This window comes from Cervus elaphus, chromosome 17, assembly GCF_910594005.1.
Source record: "Cervus elaphus chromosome 17, mCerEla1.1, whole genome shotgun sequence".
NCBI lineage: Eukaryota > Metazoa > Chordata > Mammalia > Artiodactyla > Cervidae > Cervus > Cervus elaphus.
This window is the reverse complement of record NC_057831.1, coordinates 18,356,853-18,378,519: the sequence shown is the minus strand read 5'-3', so window position 1 is coordinate 18,378,519 and position 21,667 is coordinate 18,356,853. Positions and strand designations below refer to the sequence as shown.

The following is a 21,667-nucleotide window of genomic DNA, read 5'->3' as shown; positions in this document are numbered from 1 at the left end:
AATCAAGGTAAAGGTTGTGGAAGTCTGCGTGGATCACAGGGATGGAGGAATTAAGGAAAGGAGGCAAAAGGAGGAGAAGGAAGGAATGTACCTCAGCTGTTTCACATTAACATAAATATCTCTGCATATTTATAGACAAGAAGCTGGTGCAGTGCAGAATATTTAAATGAGTGTATTCATTCTGCAATCAGGATGACAGATACAGTAAATCTGAATAATTCCAGAAGCAAAACAGCATCAATATTCAAAGACACATACATAACAGATATAGATGAGATATGCATTCAAATTAATGCATTCATTCTGACTGTGTGAGTGAAACTCCACATTGATCTCCTGTGTGCCAAAAAGATTGCATCAGAAGGCTCACAATCAAAACCAGTTGGGTTTCTCTAATATCGGGGAAAGAGAAATTCTGTGTGGTTTAGTTGATCACGATCAAAAACAAAGACTTGAGATGCCAGGGTGAAATGAAATGAAAGCAGGTGTGAAAGGAAGTATGATGGGAGGAGCTTTGGGAGTAAACTGCTCATTCATGCAAGATGAACAACATACTTCTTCAGCAAATAACATCAGTTCTGTGACATACAATTGATTTAGACTTATTTGGGAGGCAGTGGACTCCTCTTCACATAGGTGTGACTGACACCAACTGTGCTGGGTGTTATTAATTAGGACTCCACTCCTTCTTTGATTGGTTAATCAACTCAGATTAATCATTCAGCGAAAAAGCTTGTCATATGAATGCTGACTTTAACAGGCTCAGGGGAGCGTTTTTCAACAATATTTTAGTGAACCTCAAGCTTTATGGAAAACAGATACTATTGTAGAGAATAATGTGTCAGTGTTATTATTAATCAGCATAGTTTTGCAACTATGTCTTTGTGGGTATGAATATATAAGGGCTCTTGCTAATTTTTATGTCCGATGTCAAACAATGATATACATAAAGTGCTCACTTTGTTTTTTTTTTTTTTTTTTTTTTTTTTTTTAAATTTTTTTATTAGTTGGAGGCTAATTACTTCACAACATTTCAGTGGGTTTTGTCATACATTGATATGAATCAGCCATAGATTTACACTTATTCCCCAAAAGTGCTCACTTTGGATCTAATTTCCTAAGTATAAAACTTCTAATAATGGAATCTGAAGTACAGAAATACTTTTGTATTGAGTGATTAACATTATTCTGAGAATTAAATTTGTAGCTTTAGGTTTTCACAGGTTATAATATTGGTAATCTCTTCTTTGTTTAAAAGATCATTGGAATGAATATCTTCATAATGCTAACATTATTTTGAGCGGATGAAGTTTTAGACTCATAAAATCCATTGGGTAAGTATAAAATAAATGCCTATAATCTTGAAGGCACACACACACACACCTTGGGCCCAAAGCTTTTATCTCAAAACATGTATATTTTATAGTTACAATTTACAGTTCAGAATAAAAGAACTTTTTTATGCCTCAGTTTCCTTGCCTATGAAATGGGGACAATGATAACACCAGCCTTAGGGGGTTGTTACGAAGATTAAAAGACTCTCATATGTAAAGCTCTAGGAAAAACATAAAAACACATCAATAAATGTGACGATATTGACAATGATGATGGTGATATTTTATATAACCACTCACATGAGCTTTCCTAGTGGTGGGAAGCTAAGTATTGTTTATATTAGCTAAGAATTATTTATATTGTGTGTATGTGTATATATATAACTATATATATATATATATATATAACTGTTCTTCAAAGAAGAAAAAGTGGTTTAAGATAACCATAATCCAAACTTTTCTTCTAGACATAAAACCATTTTGCCTGATATTGGCTCCTTATTTATCTTGAGATAGAACCTAAAAACCAGTCTCATAAAATATCCTAATATCTTCATTTAAAATGTCTGCAGTGTTTGAAGGTAACAAGTCCTGGTCTCTGTGTAAGGGTCTCAGAAACAATGCTTGTCTTCCATTTTCCAATTAAAAAAATCAAGATAAAGGACATATCCTGTCTCTACTGGGAATGTTGTGGAGATAAATGAGGTGCTGGCTTTATATGCTTAGGTGAGCTCTGCCAGAAGACTGTTGCAGATTTGTGCTATTTAATATTATTAATGTAATAAATGCCTGCCCCTCTCATTTTTTACACATTCTGGAAACTTCAGTTTTTCAACTAATTGGTGTCAGGTAGTCCAAAAATTGTAGCCTGGTTTTCTGGGGATTATAATTCTTTTCTTCTACACTGACAGTGCCCTTATTTCTTTCAGTGTAGCCTTCTTTATTCCTCTGTAGAGACCTGGTTCATTAGATCAGACATCAGTATGTTTTTGGAGCACAGGATGGAGAAAGATGAGATGTATGAAAGAATCACACAGCGTGAGCAGCAAAGCAGACAGAAGCAGAAAAATCAAACAGGCACATGCTAGGTGGGAGAGGTCACCTTTTCCCCCTTTTCTCCCAGGTCACCCTTCTCGCCTCGTGGACCAGGGAAACCCTATAGGATAAAAAGCAAACCGAAAAGATCTATTGATGTAACTGTGGCAAAACCATATTGAAAGAAACAAGATTTCATGTTTCCGAACGCAAATATAAAGACACATGGCATGGCCCCAAATCTCAAAACTTAGATGGGTAAAGTAGTACTTGGAAATAACAGCTTCCTAACATCTCAAGTATCTATAAACAAAGGGTTTCTTGCTGCTTCTCCAAAGAAATGCATAGTGGAGAGAATATTAGGACCCTAGTTTGAATCCTGGCAAGTTCTTGGATTTGTGTGGCTGTGGGCAAATCACTCACCTCAGTATTTTAGTCCTTTGATCATAAAATGAGGTTAATGTTTACTACACAACTGCCAATGTGAGCATTAAACTTGAAGATGTATATAAAGTACCAGAATGATGTCTGCACACAGCAGATGCCTGATACACAATTACTACGATCACTTTTCCTACTGCTATTGTTCACATAATACAGGATGAGCAGCAGACATTTTAAGAGGGATTGACTTTAACATTATTTTCAGAGGACTATGTTACTAGACTTTAACATTATTTTCAGAGGACTATGTTACTATAAGACATATAGAGACTTTAATGCTAAAAAGAAAAATACTGTATAAAAGCTTTGAAAATAAACATACCATTTCCCTAAGAGTAGCACGTAAAAGATGTTTCAATTTTATGCATATTTTAAAATAAGTGGTTCAGCCACAGATGTTGAGTGTGTCTAATTTGGGAAAGTATTTTGTATATCAACTGTCAGTTATTAATTTTGTACCAAAATAATTATGGTCTTTGCCTCCATGTCTATCTCATGCAGACACTAGTGGTAGATTTCATATCGCTGTCTACATACACAGCAATATATGCTGTATGTGTAACTATGTGCATAGAAAAAAATTAGAACTATTCTCGCTGTGATTGATGATGGAGACCATCAGCATCTATTATAATGGGAAGATGTTTATTGTATGTTTTACTTACATCAAGACCAGGCTCTCCATCTTTCCCCTGCCAAAGAACCATAGTAGCTACATTAGTGTTCCTAAGTTTCATGAATAGGTTATTGTTCTATTTAAGGCTGCCTGGACATGCAACACTAGTATTAAAACAACTAATTCAGAAAAGTGAAAAAATCCTCTATTGATTAGTAAAGCAAATTTCACTAAATCAAGTGAAGTGACTGTTAATGTTACAGTTAAGGGTCATGAGCATGTTTTATTATGTATCAGGTTAAATAGTGTGATATTTTGCTGAAGTTTAATTCTTGGTATCCAAGTTATTTATCTAGGCGTAAGTCAAAAGCAAAAATACTGTTTAGTTGATTTAAAAACACACAAGCACTGGTAGAATACGCAAATCGAAACTACTTTACTTTGACAGCTTAATAAATTATAAGTGAGCAAAGAATGTGAAAACTGTTTGTTAAATACAGCTTTAATTTGTCTAGATGTGAACCTTGTCTATAAATATTGAGGGTGTGAAGCTCACAATTTAAAAACTGTTTGTAGATGAATGAATGGTCCCCTATCCATTCACCCCTGTGGAGCAGATTTTCAGGGCAATGACTAGGGTCACACAATGGATCCACCCAAAAGTTGCTGAGAAGATGCTTGATTCCATCAATTAGATTTTGAAATCTATTTCAAAATCAGCATCTCTTTTAGCACTCAAATAATCATGGCTGACGCTGTTATTTCAGTTTATAAAACCTAGAACGTGCAATCTGTGTGAAAGCGACACAGGGGTTAGAAACCTTGAGATGACAGTACGTATATGCTTCTACTGAAGTCCTATCTTACCCCACGGCATCATTCACAGTTACCCTAAAAAGGATATTCTGAAGCAGACCCCAGGCTCTCAATGTGAAGTGGGGGTGATTGAGAATTTTCAGAAGATAGAACACTATCAACATTCCTGTTTTGAAGATCACTTGTCATCACAGTGATTTAGAAAGGTCAGAAACAGCGACACCATTGTAAATGTCAATTTAGAAACAACTTTGATTAGCAAGAACAGTTTTTGTAAGCTATCTATGAGAATGGATAAAGTCTGAGGAGGGTTGTTTTAAATAAAGCTTCCACACCCACTTTTGGTACAATGACCTCCCAAGAGAGGGCCAATTATGGGTCCAGTCAGATGGCCCCAGATCCTGCTTTCAGCTCAGCCCTGTCCATCTCATGGACAGCCTCTGATCCTCTCAGTCTTGTGAAACACGTGGATGAGTGTACCTGAGTGTGAGAATACGGCACAAATATGACCTATCTCTGAAACACACGGTTACACTGGTGTTGAAGGGAATTAGTGGGTTGCTCTTTGCTCCTCTAACGGGATTAGCCTGCCCATGAGGGAGAGTTAACTGCGCCAATAACAGATCATCTACACATGCTGGGGGAAACCACGAGACACAGAACTCACGGGCAGACCGTACGGCCCTCGGGGTCCCGGCTCTCCCATAGCTCCTTTTTCACCCTATAATAAAAGATGAGAGTTCCAATCATACACAAATGTCTATATTCACACACTTTCTCTAATGCCTTGTGTCCAGAACCTCTATGTGAAGCATCATTCTATCAAAACTCTAAAAAGGCAGGCTCTTCCGGGTCGCTGCCAGTGATACAGCAAAAGAAAGTGCATTTTATAGAATCACCTTTGAAACGGCTGTAGGTCAGACTGACGCCGTCCAGCTGTGCAAAAGGACTTGCTTATCTAGTGTGCTGTGCTTGGGTTTCTTTGGCATTCATGTGAAATGTTTATTCACTACTAATTATTTTAAGTTACTACTCTTTCAAAAATGTAAGGATAAAATGTTTTTTTTCCTCTTATCAAATGTCTCCTTTTTAGCAAGCCTTTCCTCTTTGACTCCCCTCCCCTCCATCCTACTTAAATTGAGTTGTATCTTACTTGAGGGTGCTCACATACTGGGAGACATACCCATGTAATAAATTGTCTATTCTCTGCTGAGTCCCTCTTTAGGATATGCACCTCAGGGTATCCGGATCCTGGCTTTGTTTCCTACTGCATGCCCACAGCTTACAATAGTGTCTGGCACATCAGTAAATATTTGTAGAATTAATGAATCTAGTCAAATCAATACAGTCGTGCATGTTTTGCTTCCTTTATGAAAAAGAGGGTTTAAAAACTTTTATGCCTTCTCCTCAATGCTTGATAATGTAGGAATTTACTGCCTTCATTGCTCTCTCCATGTACCTATTTAGGGAGAATAGTTTGCCTTGGCTTAGACAATAATCTGAATGCTTATAAAAAATAAGTGCAATTGGAGGTGGTCCCAGGAATATGATATAATTGTGATAATAAAGAAATAAATGTTCTGCATTTAAAGTAGTATTTTCTTCTGCTGCCATCTCCAAAGTTTGACTGTCAATGTCTAGTATGAAAACTTCAGGAGGAACGGTGATGTTTATATGAGGGCCAAACAGAAAATGTTACCTTCTTTTATCACCACCCTTAAGGAGGTTTAAAGGTGCTAACTCTTTTTCAAGGGTAAAATGACAAGTTCAGCTGATAACTGTGCATACAGATCCAAGGATTATTCTGTGTTTCTCTACACTCTAGATTCACATGGGGGCAAATTTCAAGTCACTGTTAACAATCTTCTTTAAATTTAGGAGTTGTTGGTGCTAATTAACACGGTCGCTTAGAGGCACAAATAGTATCAGGAGGAGATTACTGGGAATAAATACAATAAAATCTTGTTGAACTTTTACTGATTATTACTGAAAGAACAGGAGTTGCATTCAGTGAAGTAGCCAGGCTTTGAAATGAAACAGATTTAAATTTGGATGCCAGTTCTGGCACTTACTGGTCCTGCGGCCTCGAGTAACTTTCTTAACCTTTCTGTGTCTATTTCATCAGCTGTAAAATCAGAAGAAGGCATATTTTGCAGTAATTTTTCTAAAGATTAAATGTTATTATAAAATATGAAATTATATTTTGCCAAATAATATGTCCGTAAATAGGAACTATCATTGTTATTGGACAGTTAGAGGTCTTGTTTTTAATGAAAAGGGCTTGGCAACCCAAAGAGTACTTATTCAAAATAAGTGCTGCCATCTGGCAGTGTTATTTATGATTTTTTTACAAGGTAGTGGTGCTGGTGGTGACAGTGTGTGTGTGTGTGTGTGTGTGTGTGTGTGTGTAGCAGGAGGTGGGGATTTAGAAGGAGAATCCACATAACTTGGAGTCTATCTAATTTGAAAAAACTCAATGGATTATACTAGATCTAGTCTGAAATATCTCCATAGATTATTAAGATATACCAAGTCCCTCCTTGCTCCTCTGATGAAGTACCTCAGCTTTATTGTTTTTAAGATTAATACACCGTGACTGATTTGAATTAAGCTGTCATGAAGCATTTGTCTATGGAAAACTCCTTTTATAGAACTGCTCATCCCAAATAATTACTTTAAGCTAGTAATGACAATTGCATCTCCCTCGCCAGTGACTGTTTCAGAAATGGACATATGACCCAATTCTGGTCAATGAGGTGTCAGGGGAAGTTGCTGGGAAGCTTGGGTAGAGATTTCCTTGATGCTAAGGAGGATAAAGGAGAACAGGGTCCCTATGTTTGTTCTTTGCTGATGCCTCTCCAGAGGGGAAGTTTGGAACCACTGTAAACAGCTTGCTTGTGGGTCAAAAGGCAAAGCCAGCTCATGGAAAGGGCACAGAAGCAAAGACTAGACTTCCTCCTTTGGATATATCATCCTAATGGTCCTAGTTTGAAAACTTCTAGGAATGAAATATTAACACATGGCTTTGAATGCGCCACTTCTTTTCCTGGATTCATTCATTCCAAAAGAATGCTGAACCTCTCAAATTTAACACATTTTACAGAGTTTCTAAGTAGTTACAAGGCCAAGATGAAGAAATCAACTGAAGGCAGGACCATCAGGTGCTCTGAGGAGCTGTACACTGCTAGTCATGTGTACTAACACTGCGGGTCACGTGTATCACACTGCGGGTCACGTGTACTCACACTGCGGGTCACGTGTACTCACACTGTTGGTCACGTGTACTCACACTGCTGGTCACGTGTACACACACTGCAGGTCATGTGTACTCACACTGCAGGTCACATGTACTCACACTGCTAGTCACGTGTATTCACACTGCAGGTCACGTGTACTCACACTGCTAGTCACGTGTACTAACACTGCAGGTCACGTGTACTCACACTGCTGGTCACGTGTACTCACACTGCAGGTCATGTGTACTCACACTGTGGGTCACGTGTACTCACACTGCAGGTCACGTGTACTCACACTGCTAGTCACGTGTACTAACACTGCAGGTCACGTGTACTCACACTGCTGGTCACGTGTACTCACACTGCAGGTCACGTGTACTCACACTGTGGGTCACGTGTACTCACACTGCAGGTCACGTGTACTCACACTGCTAGTCATGTGTACTAACACTGCAGGTCACATGTACTCACAGTGCAGGTCACGTGTACTAACACTGCGGGTCGCATGTACTCACACTGCTAGTCACGTGTTCTCATACTGCTGATCATATGTACTTATACTGCTGGTCATGCATACTAACACTGCTAGTCATGTGTACTAATACTGCTAGTCATGTGTTCTAATACTGCTAGTCATGTGTCCTCATACTGCTAGTCATGCATACTAACACTACTAGTCATGCATACTAATACTACTAGTCATGTATTTGACAATTCTCAAACAATACTGTCCATCAAATGCCTAGTTTCTTTTAGGCTGGTCTCGTTTCATTCAGGATTTTTAATTTGCCTGTCTACACTGAGGGATTAATCTAGAATAGGCCCCCTTTCTTGATTCCTGCCTCTTTAAAATTTGAAACTTTTTCAAGAGAGTCCAGATGGCACCTCAACCAATTAACTTTGAAAATTACACTCCAGTGTAGCACTTAGGGTGAGGGACACTTGGAGAGTAATGCTATCTGATCCATTTACGATAGTTAACACGCCGAGTAAATATAAGCATAATACTTTACACTGCACACCATTTGACTTAAACTATGCCTGCACAAATTCTTAGTCATTTCATTTGCTCCCCTGGTGCATTCCACTCCAGCGCTGAGACCTGATACTCTTGTGACACTGCAGAGCTCTCGGAAGTAACAGCTGATTTACCAAACGGTAAACCCTCTTGAGTCCCAGGGCCTTCTGCCAATAGACTACTTGAAATTTGGTGCTCCATTTTTAGTCCACGTGCTGGATCTCTTGATACAATGCTTTAATGCATCAGCAGCATGAGACTCTTGGCTTTTAAATATTTCTAAGTAAGATGATCTTCATAAGTCATTGGTTTGATCTTAGGAATAAGATAGTGATAATCAGGTTCATATGATTTCTTCCTTTAGGAGTCACTTCTTTCTAGAAGCATTCTTGAGTAATGCCAGCTTTCCTCATCGCTGAATGCACAGTCTGCACTATTTGTATTCATTTTGGCATCATTATCAAGTTATTCCTTGCAGATATTTTTTTCCCTCTACAATTAGATTATAAACTCTTTTAGATCATAGAATATAGCTGATTCCTTTACTGTACGGAGTAAATATATAGTGTATTAATAAAAGGTTATAGGATCATGAATCAATTATAATGGTATTATGCAATTCACTAGAACAATTAGCAAAACAGACTTCATAAATGGGAGGAGAGCTTTTCCATTTCACACTAGAGTACACTGTGTTTTGTATATTGTAATGTGATAAATATTTACTAAGTGAATTCACTTTATAGGACATGATATTATGGGATTGGAATGTATGCCAAAGAAATCTCTATATGGCTCTCTGCTTTAAAGCAAATTATCCCAGAATGATGAAACTCTTATCTAGTTTTAAAAGACCACAAACACGCAGAGTAAATCATCCCAACATTTTGAAGACCTCACTATTAGGATACTTTCTTTACATCCACCCTGTATGGTGGGGAAATTGATGACACAGTTCTACTCAGACACAAAAAACCTTCTAAGTTTTTCAAGGTGAGGAAAAGAAAAAGAGGGAGAAAAACAGGAAAAAAAAAAGGGAGAGAAGTTCTAGAAAGATAACTAGCTGCTGATGCTTTAGTACATTTCTTTTGTGTGTCAGATATTCATCTTCTACTCTGTCTTTTTCCCCCACAAAGATATAGAGAGGTTGTAAAAGGCTTTTGTTTTATAAAGCACTAAAATTATTTCCTTATGTTAAAGAAAGGCTATTCTTTTGCTTAAAATAAAAGAAGCATGTGTAACTGTGCAGAGAATACTTAGGTTTTGTAATTTCCTTTTAAAAAGGGTTGTAACTTATTCTGAATGAATACAGGAGCTTTATATAAAAGATTATCAACCAGATTATATAGTTCCAGAAATTTTAGCCCTATTGACTTCAACTTTCTGGATAAAGGCCAAATGAAAATATCTTCCGTATGGGTTAAGAAGCAATGGTCTGAGCTATTTATTTTAGCCATGAAAGTATATGCATTGTTTTTGCTTTTTCTGTTTTTTTTTATTAAAGCAGTCATATTCTAATACTCTGTCATTCTCCCCATGTGAGGACTCTGAGTAGAACTTAAGATGGTATCTATTTACGCTTACTATTAGATGGTCTTTTATTTCTTCTGGGAAATGAACGTGTCAGATCAGCTAAAAAGGAAAAGCCACACTTTGTGTTTTCTTTAGGCCACAGCTCTATAACCTCAGGAGTGACTTACTCTTTCTCCTTTGGGACCTGCAGGGCCATGGGGTCCCATAGGGCCATCTGAACCCTAAGAAAAGATAAAAATAAGAAGAAATGAGACATATCCCAAGGGCTGTAAGAAATGCAGTTATAATTTACCCTGGACTTTTCCTGGGTGAATAATGCCTTAGAAAGTAAGACAACACATCTCCTTTCAAACTGCTTTATTCTTGATTCTTTCAGGCCAGTAGTTTTCAAGAAACTCATGCAAAAGGAATGATTTATATAACTGCATATTTCAATGAAAGGCACACACACAGAACTGTGCATCAACTTTAATTATCTATTTCCTCCCTGGCTCAATGGAACATCTTCACTTTGCCCCTAAAACCATCTGAAAAAAAATGTAATTTGTTTTTGCTTCACATCACCTCTTCTTCACATCCATTCTCTGGCCCCACAGTTACCCCCCACTCCTCTTGGCCACAAATGCTCTGAAGTCTTGTTTTCAGCTGTATAAGAGGCTCGAACAGTTATACAAGTAAAAAAAAAAAATGAAATAAATGAGAACAGTGTTTTAACTGTCCAAACTTTCTTCAGCTCTGTTGCAAGGAGCAGGGGGCTTAGAAGGAAGGAATTCCTCTCACGGGTTCTGCTCCAGTGGCTCAGGTCTGTGGGCTTGCAAGGCACAAAGCAGGCAGCCAGGTAATGTAATGGCATAATTGCCCTCTGGCCTTCTGATTCAGGATTAGGATTTTTGCGGCTGACTAGGTGATATTTGAATGAACAAAGGAACACAGAGGTCCAGTGAAAATAATAACGTCCTGAAACAGGTTTTTAGAATTGAAGAGCTTGGGAATTCCCTGGTGGTCCAGTGGTTAGGACTTCGATATTCCATTGCAGGGGGCATTGGTTCGAGCCCTAGTCAGGAAATCTCAATGATCCTGCAGCTGTGTGGTGTGGCAAAAATATAAAATAAAATAAAAAATAAGTAAATAAAATGAGGAGTTTGGAATTCCTTTTGAGGCTTAAAAAATGTAGTAAGGGGCTTCCCTGGTGGCTCAGTGGTAAAGATTTCACCTGCCAATGCAGAAGACCATGGGTTCAATCCCTGGGTTGGGAAGACCCCACATGCTGCGGAGCAGCTAAGCCCTTGCATCACAGCTATTGAGCCTGTGCTCCAGAAGCCAGGAGCCTTAACTACTGAGCCGACGTGCCGCAACTTCTGAAGCCCAGGCACCCGTGAGCCCATGCTCAGCAGCAAGACAAGCCTCTGCAATCAGAAGACAGAGCTCTGCAACCAGAGAGCAGCCCCCACTCTCTGCAACTAGAGAAAAGCCTGGGCAGCAGCAAAGACCCAGCACAGCCGAAAATAAAAATAAATAAAATTATTTAAAAATATCTCGCAAGGACCTCAGATATATTTGTTCATTTTCAGGAAGACTATATGCTTAGATTTGCAATGAATTTGTTATGGCATTTACAAACATAGGAACTATTCCAGCACAATTTTTAAAACAGTATTCTTATTTCTCTTTTACTCTTCTTGTTTATAATATTAGAGACTTGTGACATGAAATAATTCAGGGTTTTAAACTCATTCTAGTGTTGCTGGATTATCATCAAGTTTGATCTCTTTCTTACTGTCTGAACTCCAAGCTCATCTTCAGAAAACTTCTAAATATTGAAGACCTGAAGCTGAACTTTAAGAGAGGGAGCTCTGAAGAACCATAGAAAAGAGACAAATGACAGAAGACAGATGAATCATTTCGATGAACAGAGATCTGAAAGTTAGTTCCAAGGAAGAAGTTACATTTCTAATACAGACATGAACATAAAAGAGGAAAGCAAGTTAAAATGATTTCACGTGATTTTGATCCCTTCTAAGGACCTCTCACATGGAATTGCAGGATGTGTTCGTTGGTTATGAAAAAATCTGTCTGGGATTGTAAGACAATGAAGTCAATCAGACTGATCATTCTTCCCGTGTTGCAAGTTATCTGGACCTGAACCCAGGCTTCAGAAGATGTTCTGGAGTGTAGGCTGTGTATCCTATGTTCTCTCTGCTTCTCCCTTTCTTTGCCACTCTCTTTGTGCACCTTCTCCTTCCGCTCCAGTCCCGTGGACTCCTCATCGTGTGATGGGAGTCTGTCCTAAAGCGTAACAGTCACAGCCACAAAGCATGTTGGAGCAAGTTGAGGTGTTGACTCACCCGGGCTCCTGGCTTTCCGTCTAAGCCAGATGCTCCCTGTGTGTAGCAGGGTTGGTGGGTATGACACAAATGACAAGAACAGAGATTAGTATGAGGAACTGATGAACAAATGTAACACTTCAAACAACATAATACGCAGTCACAGGGTTCTGAGATGAAAATCACATTGCTACAAATTGTTAGTGAAAAAAAAAAAAAAACACGTGACAATAAACACCCCACAGATGATGGCATTTTAATGACATTTCCATTCAGCAAATTCTTATTTGGAAATCAAGTGAATGAGGTTTATAAAGTGGGCTTTGAAATAGTTACCAGTAACAGTCCGGGTAGCTAATTTCCATATGAAATTAAATTTTCTAAAGACTGTGCTATTCACAATATATTTCTTTAGGTTCTGGAAAAAAGATAATGGCCAGTCTCTTAGGTAAGGGCTCATTATAATAATCAAGTTAGAATTTCAGAGAAGAAAAGAGCTCTAGTTTTACTTGTTAAAATAGCATTTATGAAAAACAAATGCAGAATTTTAACATGTCAGGGTGACTCTGGATTTTACACAGACAGTAATTGTTTCTGCGTTGTTCTTACTGTGTTTACACTAGTCACCACTAGAGGGACTTCTAGGAATGGGAAAAGGCAGAAAAATTTCTCAAGTCCAGACAAAAAATAACTGCCCCAAACATTGTTCCTCAGCTCACTACAAATAATCAAGCATCAGAGTCTGAGTGGGAAATGCTTTAAAAATCTAATGCTGTGTTCAGGCAATGCTTGCTTTTCTTTCCTTCATCTCTAGGCTATGTATAACGTATGACCAAAAGATGACATTTTCAATGCTTGTTTCAAGAGTAAGCACAATTACTTTTTAAATATGGCTTTTGTATCTCAAAACTCAAATGTTTATTTATAGGCTTTGAAAATGTTGATTTGATCAAGGAGTATTTCAGAAAGACAATGCACTAGTTCTATAAATTCTCTTGGCAAGGTTGCAGAACTGTTTCCCTATTTTATGCTTCAGATGTAGTTAATAATACAAAATGGAAGGGAAAAAATCTATTCCAGCTGCAAACTCTACCAATGATGCTACATCATACATTTGAGGGGTACTTTTAGTTTTTTATTTTACAATTCCTTCTGTACAATCCTATTTGAGTCAGATTATAACTGCAAAATTTAATTTAGCTAGAAATGATTAAAATTTTTAAAAATGTGTGTGTTATTGTTTGTTTAGAGCTAGAAGATGTAGAGCTTTTGGCTAAATGTTGCATAAAAGTGGTCCACCATCCTAGATTTGAAATTAGGGCAAACTTCAAAGAAATCAGATTGAGGGTTTAAGTAAAATAGAAATCCAAAGTTTCACTTTGCTTTTTTGATACTTTCTTCAGAGCCACCACTATTATAGCATTTAAAAATAAATAGGGGGATGATAAATAATATTATATTCAGTATATATATTATATATATATTAAATATTATATTAATATTTACCTGGAATGGGAATTCCTGACTCACAGTTGTTATAGAGGTTTTGGATTTCACACTTGTGGCATGATTTAATTGGTGTGATTTAGCCTATATTCTAATGTAAGACTTACATCATTCATTCAATTAATGAATGCATATTAAGTATCTACTATATGCCCGAAATTATGTAAGGCATTGGCTATCAAGAGGAATACTTTAGTACTTAGAATACAGTACCTGTGGAAAAAGTAAAATAAGTAGCCACCAATTTTTTATGCATAAAATATGTATATGAAATATTTTCTATTACCATTTTTATGTCATATTTTAATAATATAATCTATAATGTCGTCTACTGACTTTGTCTGCATTCACTGAATAGGAAGAATATTAAAAAGCCTGAAACTAAAGCTCACATTTAGGAATTCCCTGGCAGTTCAATTATTAGGACTCTGCATGTCCACTGCAGTGGGGACAGTTCAAGCCCCGGTCAGGGAGCTAAGATCCTGTATGCCACACAATGTGGCCCCAAACAAAAAACCCTCATATTTAATGATCATTTAACAATATCTTTTTAGTCACTGCAGAAAGAAGGCTAGCATAAAGTGCATGAAAGATGCAATCTTTCCATTCAAAATAAAAATCTCGAAATGACTGCAAAATACTTCTTCCATACTATTCATAACTGCCACAAGAACCTCATAAGAGGGCATTTCCAACACAAACAACACACAACATTTAGACCACGAGATGACTGATTAACGTAAGGAGCCACAGCACTGAACTCACGCCTTCAACAACGGCCGATTGCATACCTGCCACCGACAAGGGGCTGTGCTTTCTAGTATCGAAGAAGAAAAAATAAAAATTGAGGGAGGATCTTACACTACACTAAACTATAAAGGCATTTGGGAGAAATTATGAAATAATCCGTATAATGTTTTTTTTTAAGGGGAGGGTGACGGGGGAAGAATTGTCAGCTGTAAAAGAGGAAGGCTGGCACGTATGTAATTGAACACTGATGGTGGTGTTTGTTATGGGGTCTTCCTCTGACACATGAGCAGACATCAGAGGAAATAAAACTGGGCTGAGCTCTGCTTGAACACAATATGTTTTCTAATTACAGAAATCTCAACTGTGTGATAGTCACCGAGTAAACCAGAGTTGTTACTTAGGGTAGAAAGAATAGTCTGAGATTTGCACTGAAATGGAAAGTTTTCTTTACTTACTGGAAGACCAAGGGGTCCTCTGTCACCCTTTTGACCTGCTTCACCCTTCAATCCTTTAACACCATTTAACCCTGGTTCACCCTAAATGCAAAAGCAAATGCCAATTTTGGTTGCTATCATGGGTGTTTCAACTGCGAGAGAAGAGAGCCAGTCTCTGACATGGTTGCAGATTCCAGTTTTAGGTAACAGCAGAGTCAGGCTAGATTTGTCTTGCACCAGTTCAAAACGAATTTTAAAAATGCAAAAAGTTGACAAGCTGAAATTAAATAATTTTCTAGGAAGCAAAGCTCCTTAGAAAATGTGCTCCTTATGACCAAAAAAGTATATGGCTGAGCTCCAGTATTTTCGGTTTTAGTTCAAGGAAATTGGTGTTACGCTACATTGTTCTGACCAAGCAAATCAAAACAGTCAGAGTGGAGGATGTGCAAGGATGTTCACCAGGAAAGAGCCACTCTGCTGGAATAGAAAACTGGAATATGCAGGACAGTGTTATAAACGAATATTTTAAGCCTTTAAGCATTTTGTCCAGGGGAATGTGATAAATGTAGCGGCCGATGTTTGAAGTAATGCCATTTGGTGACTCCTCATTCATGGACATTGCCAAGTCAGGTCCCTGTGAGGATTAATCAATAGGATAGACAGCAAAAAGCCAACCCTGGAAGAGAATGTGAAGATCACAGAACTTTATTGGTTTTACTAACCATGCACCTGCCCAATGTTAGAATAAAGGAGGTTTGAAGTTAACTTAATGTGACGTTGTAAAAGTCATGAAAAGTGATAAATTCTCAACTCTTGTTTTCAAAAATCTAAAAATGCAATACACTATTTTCTATCAGCAGCAGCATGTTAGAAATAGAATGGTGACCTGTCCACTTTTCACCTTTTAAGTATAGATACTAATTTCATCAATAAGATCTTGAAAGACTTGAGGAAGAAAGATAGTTTCATTTTCAGATGCCTTATGCAATCTTGAGTGGTGGGGGTGGGAGAGGGGAGAGATTATGCCTGCATGGCAGGAAGGATTATCAACCTGGGCAGTATTTCTTCCCTATTTGCCTGAAGATGAAAGTCAGTGCAGTGTTTGGTAAAGAGTCCAGGGCCTCACCTAGGCCACAGCAACACAGGAACGATATTGTTAATATCCCCCAGGTGATTCTCCTCATCAGGAAATTCTAGGGAACAGTGAGCCAGACTCATCCATGGAACCGTGCTCTATATTTGAACTTTCAAAGGGGTCACAAAATAATATACACATTGGCATGATCTAGTGGATTTAGGCAGTTCTGAGACAGGAAGTCTGCAATACTGCCACTATAGGAAATCCAAACGTGCTATGGTCAGTGAAGTATGATCCTGTGACTGTCACAGAGCTAAAGTCAACGTGAGATTAAAGCCAAGGCTCAGCAGTCAACTTCAGTTAACTGATTTAAACTCGAGATTCATGGCTTTGCATGTGTGTGGACTTTGATTTAGCAAGTGATCTTGAGATGCCAAGGGCAGCCTTGGTAAGCTATGAATTTCTTTGGTGAGGAATCACACATTGATAGCAGTGAGCATTAATTGAGAAGGTAGCTTATTGTTAAGTCACTCAGTCATGTTTGACTCTATGCAACCCCATGGACTGCAGCATGCCAGGCTTCCCTGTCCTTCACTATCCCCTGGAGTTTGCTCAGATTCATGTTGGTTGAGTTGGTGATGCCATCCAACCATCTCATCCTCTGTCAACCCTTTCTCTTCTTGCCCTCAATCTTTCCCAGCATCAAGGTCTTTCCCAGTGGGTCAACTCTTTGCATCACGTGGCCAAACTATTGGAGCTTCAGCTTCAGCACCAGTCCTTTCAATGAATATTCAGGGCTGATTTCCTTTTGGATTGACTGGTTTGATCTCCTTGCAGTCCAAGGGACTCTCAAGAGTCTTCTCCAGCACCACAGTTTGAAAGCATCAATTCTTTGGTGTTCAGCCTTTTTTATGGTCTAACCCTCACATCCGTACATGACTACTGGAAAAACTGTATCTTTGACTATTTGGACTTTTGTCAGCAAAGTGATGTCTCTCCTTTTTAACGTACTGTCTAGGTTTGTCATAGCTTTCCTTCCAAGGAGCAAAAGTCTTTGAATGTTATGGCCGTAGTCACTGTCTGCAGTGATTTTGGAGCCCAAGAAAATAAAATCTGTCACTGCTTCCACTTTTTCCACTTCTATTTGCCATGAAGTGATGAGACCGGATGTCATGATTTTAGTTTTCTGAATGTTGAGTTTCAAGTCAGGTTTTTCACTCTCCTATTTCACCCTCATCAAGAGGCTCTTTAGTTCCTCTTCACTTTCTGCCATTAAATTGTATCATCTGAATATCTGAGGTTCTTGATATTTCTCCTGGCAATCTTGATTCCAGCTTGTGATTCATCTAACCTGGCATTTTGCATAACTTACTCTGCAAGTAAGTTAAGTAACATACAGCCTTGTCATATTTCTTTCCCAATTTTGGGGCAAAAATTTCAAATTTCAACTCTGAATCTAAATTATGGTCCCAGATCTTTCATTTACTTAGTGTAATTTAGGGAAAATAACTTAAATCTCCTGAGCCTATAGTTTAATATTTATAAAATCAAGGGGTTAGCACAGGTAATCTATGTGGGGCTTTCAACTTTTTATTTCTCTGAAATCTATGATTTAAGTAACAATTGAAGTTAAGTGTAAGCAAAGTAAATCACTGCATTGTAAATATAAAAAGGATCTTGGGCATCTATTAATTTAATGGTGATGGGGTAACTGAATCACTCATAGAATTAAAAATGATCTTGGTGGCTTTGGCCTGAGTCATTACAAGTAATCTGGTCCTTAGCAGTACCTTAAAATCCAAAAAGAAGCCAAGAGAAGGAAATAGTATTTAGTCCAGTGTGGGAAGAGAGGTCCAAGGAAGTTAGATAATATTAAGACCACAAAGCTGATAGATAAGCTCTCTCTTTTGACCCCTACAACAGTGCCCTTATCTTAAACTATAATTCATGCTGCTGAGACATTGTCACTCATTGGCCTTACCAGAAGGTAAAGTATTCTAAGAAGAATAAAGAGGCATGAAATTTTCCCTTTCTTGGCTGAGTCACCTGCTTTACCTCGAAAAGGAAACTCAGGTTTCTGGAGTCAGACCAATCGCTGTACCACCCCCAAAGCTGGGTGGGCCAGAGGGAGTTCTCAGAAGAGAGAGTGGGCTGCCTATGGGCTTTTCGACTCTTTGTACCAATGTTGCATTTATGTGTTCCCCCAACCCATCTCCACTAAAGGCATTAACACTACTGAGGAGCTGTCAAGAGTTGTGAATCTTCTCTCAAGCAGCCTTGCATGCCTGCATGTACACTAAATCGCTTCAGTCATGTCCAACTCTTTGTGGCCCTAATGGACTATAGCCCGCCAGGCTCCTCTGTCCACAGGATTCTCCAGGCAAGAATACTGGAGTGGGTTGCCATTCTCTTCTCCAGGGGATCTTCCCGACCCAGGGATTGAACCCAGGTCTCCTGCATTGCAGGTGGATTCTGTACTGTCTGAGTCACCGGTGAAGCCCCCAAGCAGCCTTGAGGACTAGCTAAATTTTTCTGTTCAGAACAAAGCATCAAAACAGAAGACTGCTACAACAGCTTATATTTAGTGGGTGTTTATCAACAGCTGCACCAGACCTTCCGCTAAGTGTTCTATAATCATACCTCATCCAATCATCACAACACTCTGAGGCAAGTTAACTCCTCGAGTAAAGGAAGGATTAGAGAGGGGAAATAATCTGCCCAAGGGACACATGCCCTGTCAGTGACAAAGCTGAGATTAGAACATGGGTCCTTATCATAGACACTCGCAGGAAGGAGTCTGTCTCATATTAATCCTCCAAGGTGTCGTCTTGGTCTACACAAAGGCAAAGAACACATCTTCATCCATCTTCACAATTTGAACTGCACTAATTCTGACAAGGAAGGGCTATCCTCCATTGTCCTCTTGTTAGTTCAAATGTGGAATACATGTATGTGATGTAATCTTCTTCTCAGTATAGCACACTTGATATGCCCTACCTCATTCTACACTAGTGACCTACAGGGAAACACAAAATTAAGGTGCTGGACAATCAAAGCATTTAGATGCAGTAACTGCTATATGAAAAACAAGAAGTATCAACCAATAACATCTGAATATATAACTAGAGACACTATACTAGGAAAGAGCATCTGGACTAGTCTCAGAAACTCATCAGATTTACTTTTTTTTTCTTTTGGAATGTTGATTTTGAGTATAATATTGTGATCAGTAACTTAAGAAACTGACATAGTGACAAGGAAAAAGGCAAAATGAGGACTAATTAATCTCCAGGCGATATCACTTAAATTTGTGGTAAGTCTTTCCTTGTGAAATTTAAACATCTGGATACTTAAAGGCTTAAAGATTATCAACATTACTTGACAAATAAATAAGACAGGACAGGCATGCATCCGTCATGCTTCTCCATGATTAACAATGAAATAGAAATCAAACAAACAAGGGATTTGTTGGATTACCTTTGGTCCAGGAAGTCCATGGGGTCCCTGAAAATGGAAAACACAGCTTTTTAATTAAGAATTGAATCACTGTTTCTCAGCAGAAGTGACTATTATATGAAGTAACAAAAGAGATGTAAAACAAGAATCTTGTTTGATCTACAGCTAGAAGCAAGCCAGTGGGTATTAACACTCAGTGAAAGTTCCTTCCAGCTCTTGGATGGCTCTGTAATAGAAAATTCATTAATAGCAATTCTTTCTGCTGAGTATCTCTGACAGGGAGAGGGGAATCTGCCAGGGTTACAAGGGAGGGAGAAAAAAAACCAACACAGAAAAAAGTGTTTGTGAACCCATACTACTTCTATTTCTCAAATTCCTATTTTAAAAAAATCTAGGTGGACTGTGTGAGCTACATTATGAATTTATATGAAGTAGAGGTCAGCCTTAAAAGACAGAAATTTGCTAAAAATACGTTTGGAACTCTAAGTACCAGTAGAGGAGATCTTTTCAGTTATTAACTCCTCTAACCCCAAGGTTTTGAAAAATCTAGAGGAGGAAGAAAGTGAGGAGATGACAGTCAAGTGTGGAACCCTGTTGGATCATTTCGTTAATTTAAAGCTAAGAAAAGGATTCCAGGAGAGGAGCGCTAAACATTATTATTTAGAATGCATTTATTTTTACAGAGATGAATTATTCAAGGCTCAAATGTAATAACTGTTTACCAATGGAAGGAAGTCATAACACATCCATGAGTCAGGGCTTTTCCCATGTATTGTGTGGAAAATCTAAATATAGAGACTAATTAGCTAAACTAAATTAACTTAATAAAGGTTACTGTGGACTGCATTAAATTTCTAGCCATTTAAATGAACTATTTGGAGACAGGAGTATTTAAATACTTGTCAGCAAAATCACACAAGAGGAAAAAGTTTTTGTTTTTTTTTTTAAATCAAGCAATAGATAGATTTGTTATACATGTCTACTTTGGAATAACATTTTCCCTTTGAATAAGTTGTGGATAAACATTTTCAGGAAGTGGTCATTTTATCAAGTATTATTCATTTTAGAAGTGGTTTTAAATTCCTTCAAACTAATTAATTTTGTAATATGAATGGATATAGCATTTTAAATTTAATTTTCTAACAAAGTGGTGGGAGTACAGAAAAGCCAAAAGTATGCCATTTTCTTGATTCTTAAGGAAATGTTTAGTTTTTTTTTTAAAAAATATGGTTAATTATAACTGTTCTGTGGTATGAAATAGAAACCCAGTAGATGATTGGGATCTGGTGCTATGCTCTGTGGTTTAGACCATTCCAATGAAGCTCTTTCTTGGAGCACAACTGGAAGGAAGAGCGACTAACACATTGTTTAATCTCTGGGATTGAAGACATATGGTTTATTGAGACACCTTCGAGATGAACGTGACCTAAGAGGCTGCCTGACTTGCTCCCCAACCTGTCCTAGTCAAAAGCATTTGAAGCACTCTGCCTTCTAGTTCCAGCCTTCATACAATGGTCATTAGGTAGACATTTGGAGAATGATGCTGGTTTAATGACTACCTTCTTCACCGAACATGAATTCTATGAGGACATAGTCATTTCTCCACTGGTCACTGAAAGATATCTGCAGTGAATACTGTATTTGCCAAAGTATGTAAAAATGGAAAAGAAAAAGATCCAACAATATATTACCATATCATGTGTAAAAGTGAGCTTCCGTTATCATATTGTTTTATAAATGTTCTTATTGAATGTTTCATTAAAGGGTCACAACCCTCAAAGTTGGTTAGAAACATGGAATTCCCTGGTGGTCCAGTGGTTGGGACTCTGAGCTCTCACTACTGAGGACCCAGGTTCAGTCCTTGGTCAGGGAACTAAAATCTCGAAAGTCACACAGGGCTCAGACCCCTCTCTCCCACTGAAGTTTGTTAAAAAACATTCATTAATAGCTACAATTATTAATCTTGTTATGGCATTAAAGGCCTAGAACAGTGACTGGTTAAAATGATTTTTCAGTGTTCATACTATGTGAAAGTGAAGTGGTAGTTGGTCCGTCATGTCCGACTCTTTGCGACCCTATAGACTATA

General features: G+C 38.1%; 1 protein-coding gene across 23 annotated transcripts in view; it reads right to left on the bottom strand.

Annotated features, from left to right (window-relative positions):
* Window positions 1-21,667, bottom strand: part of COL25A1 (collagen type XXV alpha 1 chain) — a 501,341-nt gene that overhangs the window by 14,418 nt on the left and 465,256 nt on the right. For 12 of the 23 annotated variants that reach the window (XM_043871306.1, XM_043871313.1, XM_043871300.1 and 9 more), the window contains 7 exons: window positions 19,602-19,628; window positions 15,068-15,148; window positions 12,378-12,413; window positions 10,200-10,253; window positions 4,913-4,966; window positions 3,479-3,505; window positions 2,437-2,490 (listed from right to left, as the gene is read on the bottom strand). In XM_043871306.1, the coding sequence (XP_043727241.1) occupies window positions 2,437-2,490; window positions 3,479-3,505; window positions 4,913-4,966; window positions 10,200-10,253; window positions 12,378-12,413; window positions 15,068-15,148; window positions 19,602-19,628 (333 nt within the window). The remainder of the gene's footprint in view (window positions 1-2,436; window positions 2,491-3,478; window positions 3,506-4,912; window positions 4,967-10,199; window positions 10,254-12,377; window positions 12,414-15,067; window positions 15,149-19,601; window positions 19,629-21,667) is intronic. The other 11 variants (XM_043871305.1, XM_043871319.1, XM_043871316.1 and 8 more) reach the window with 5 other exon arrangements.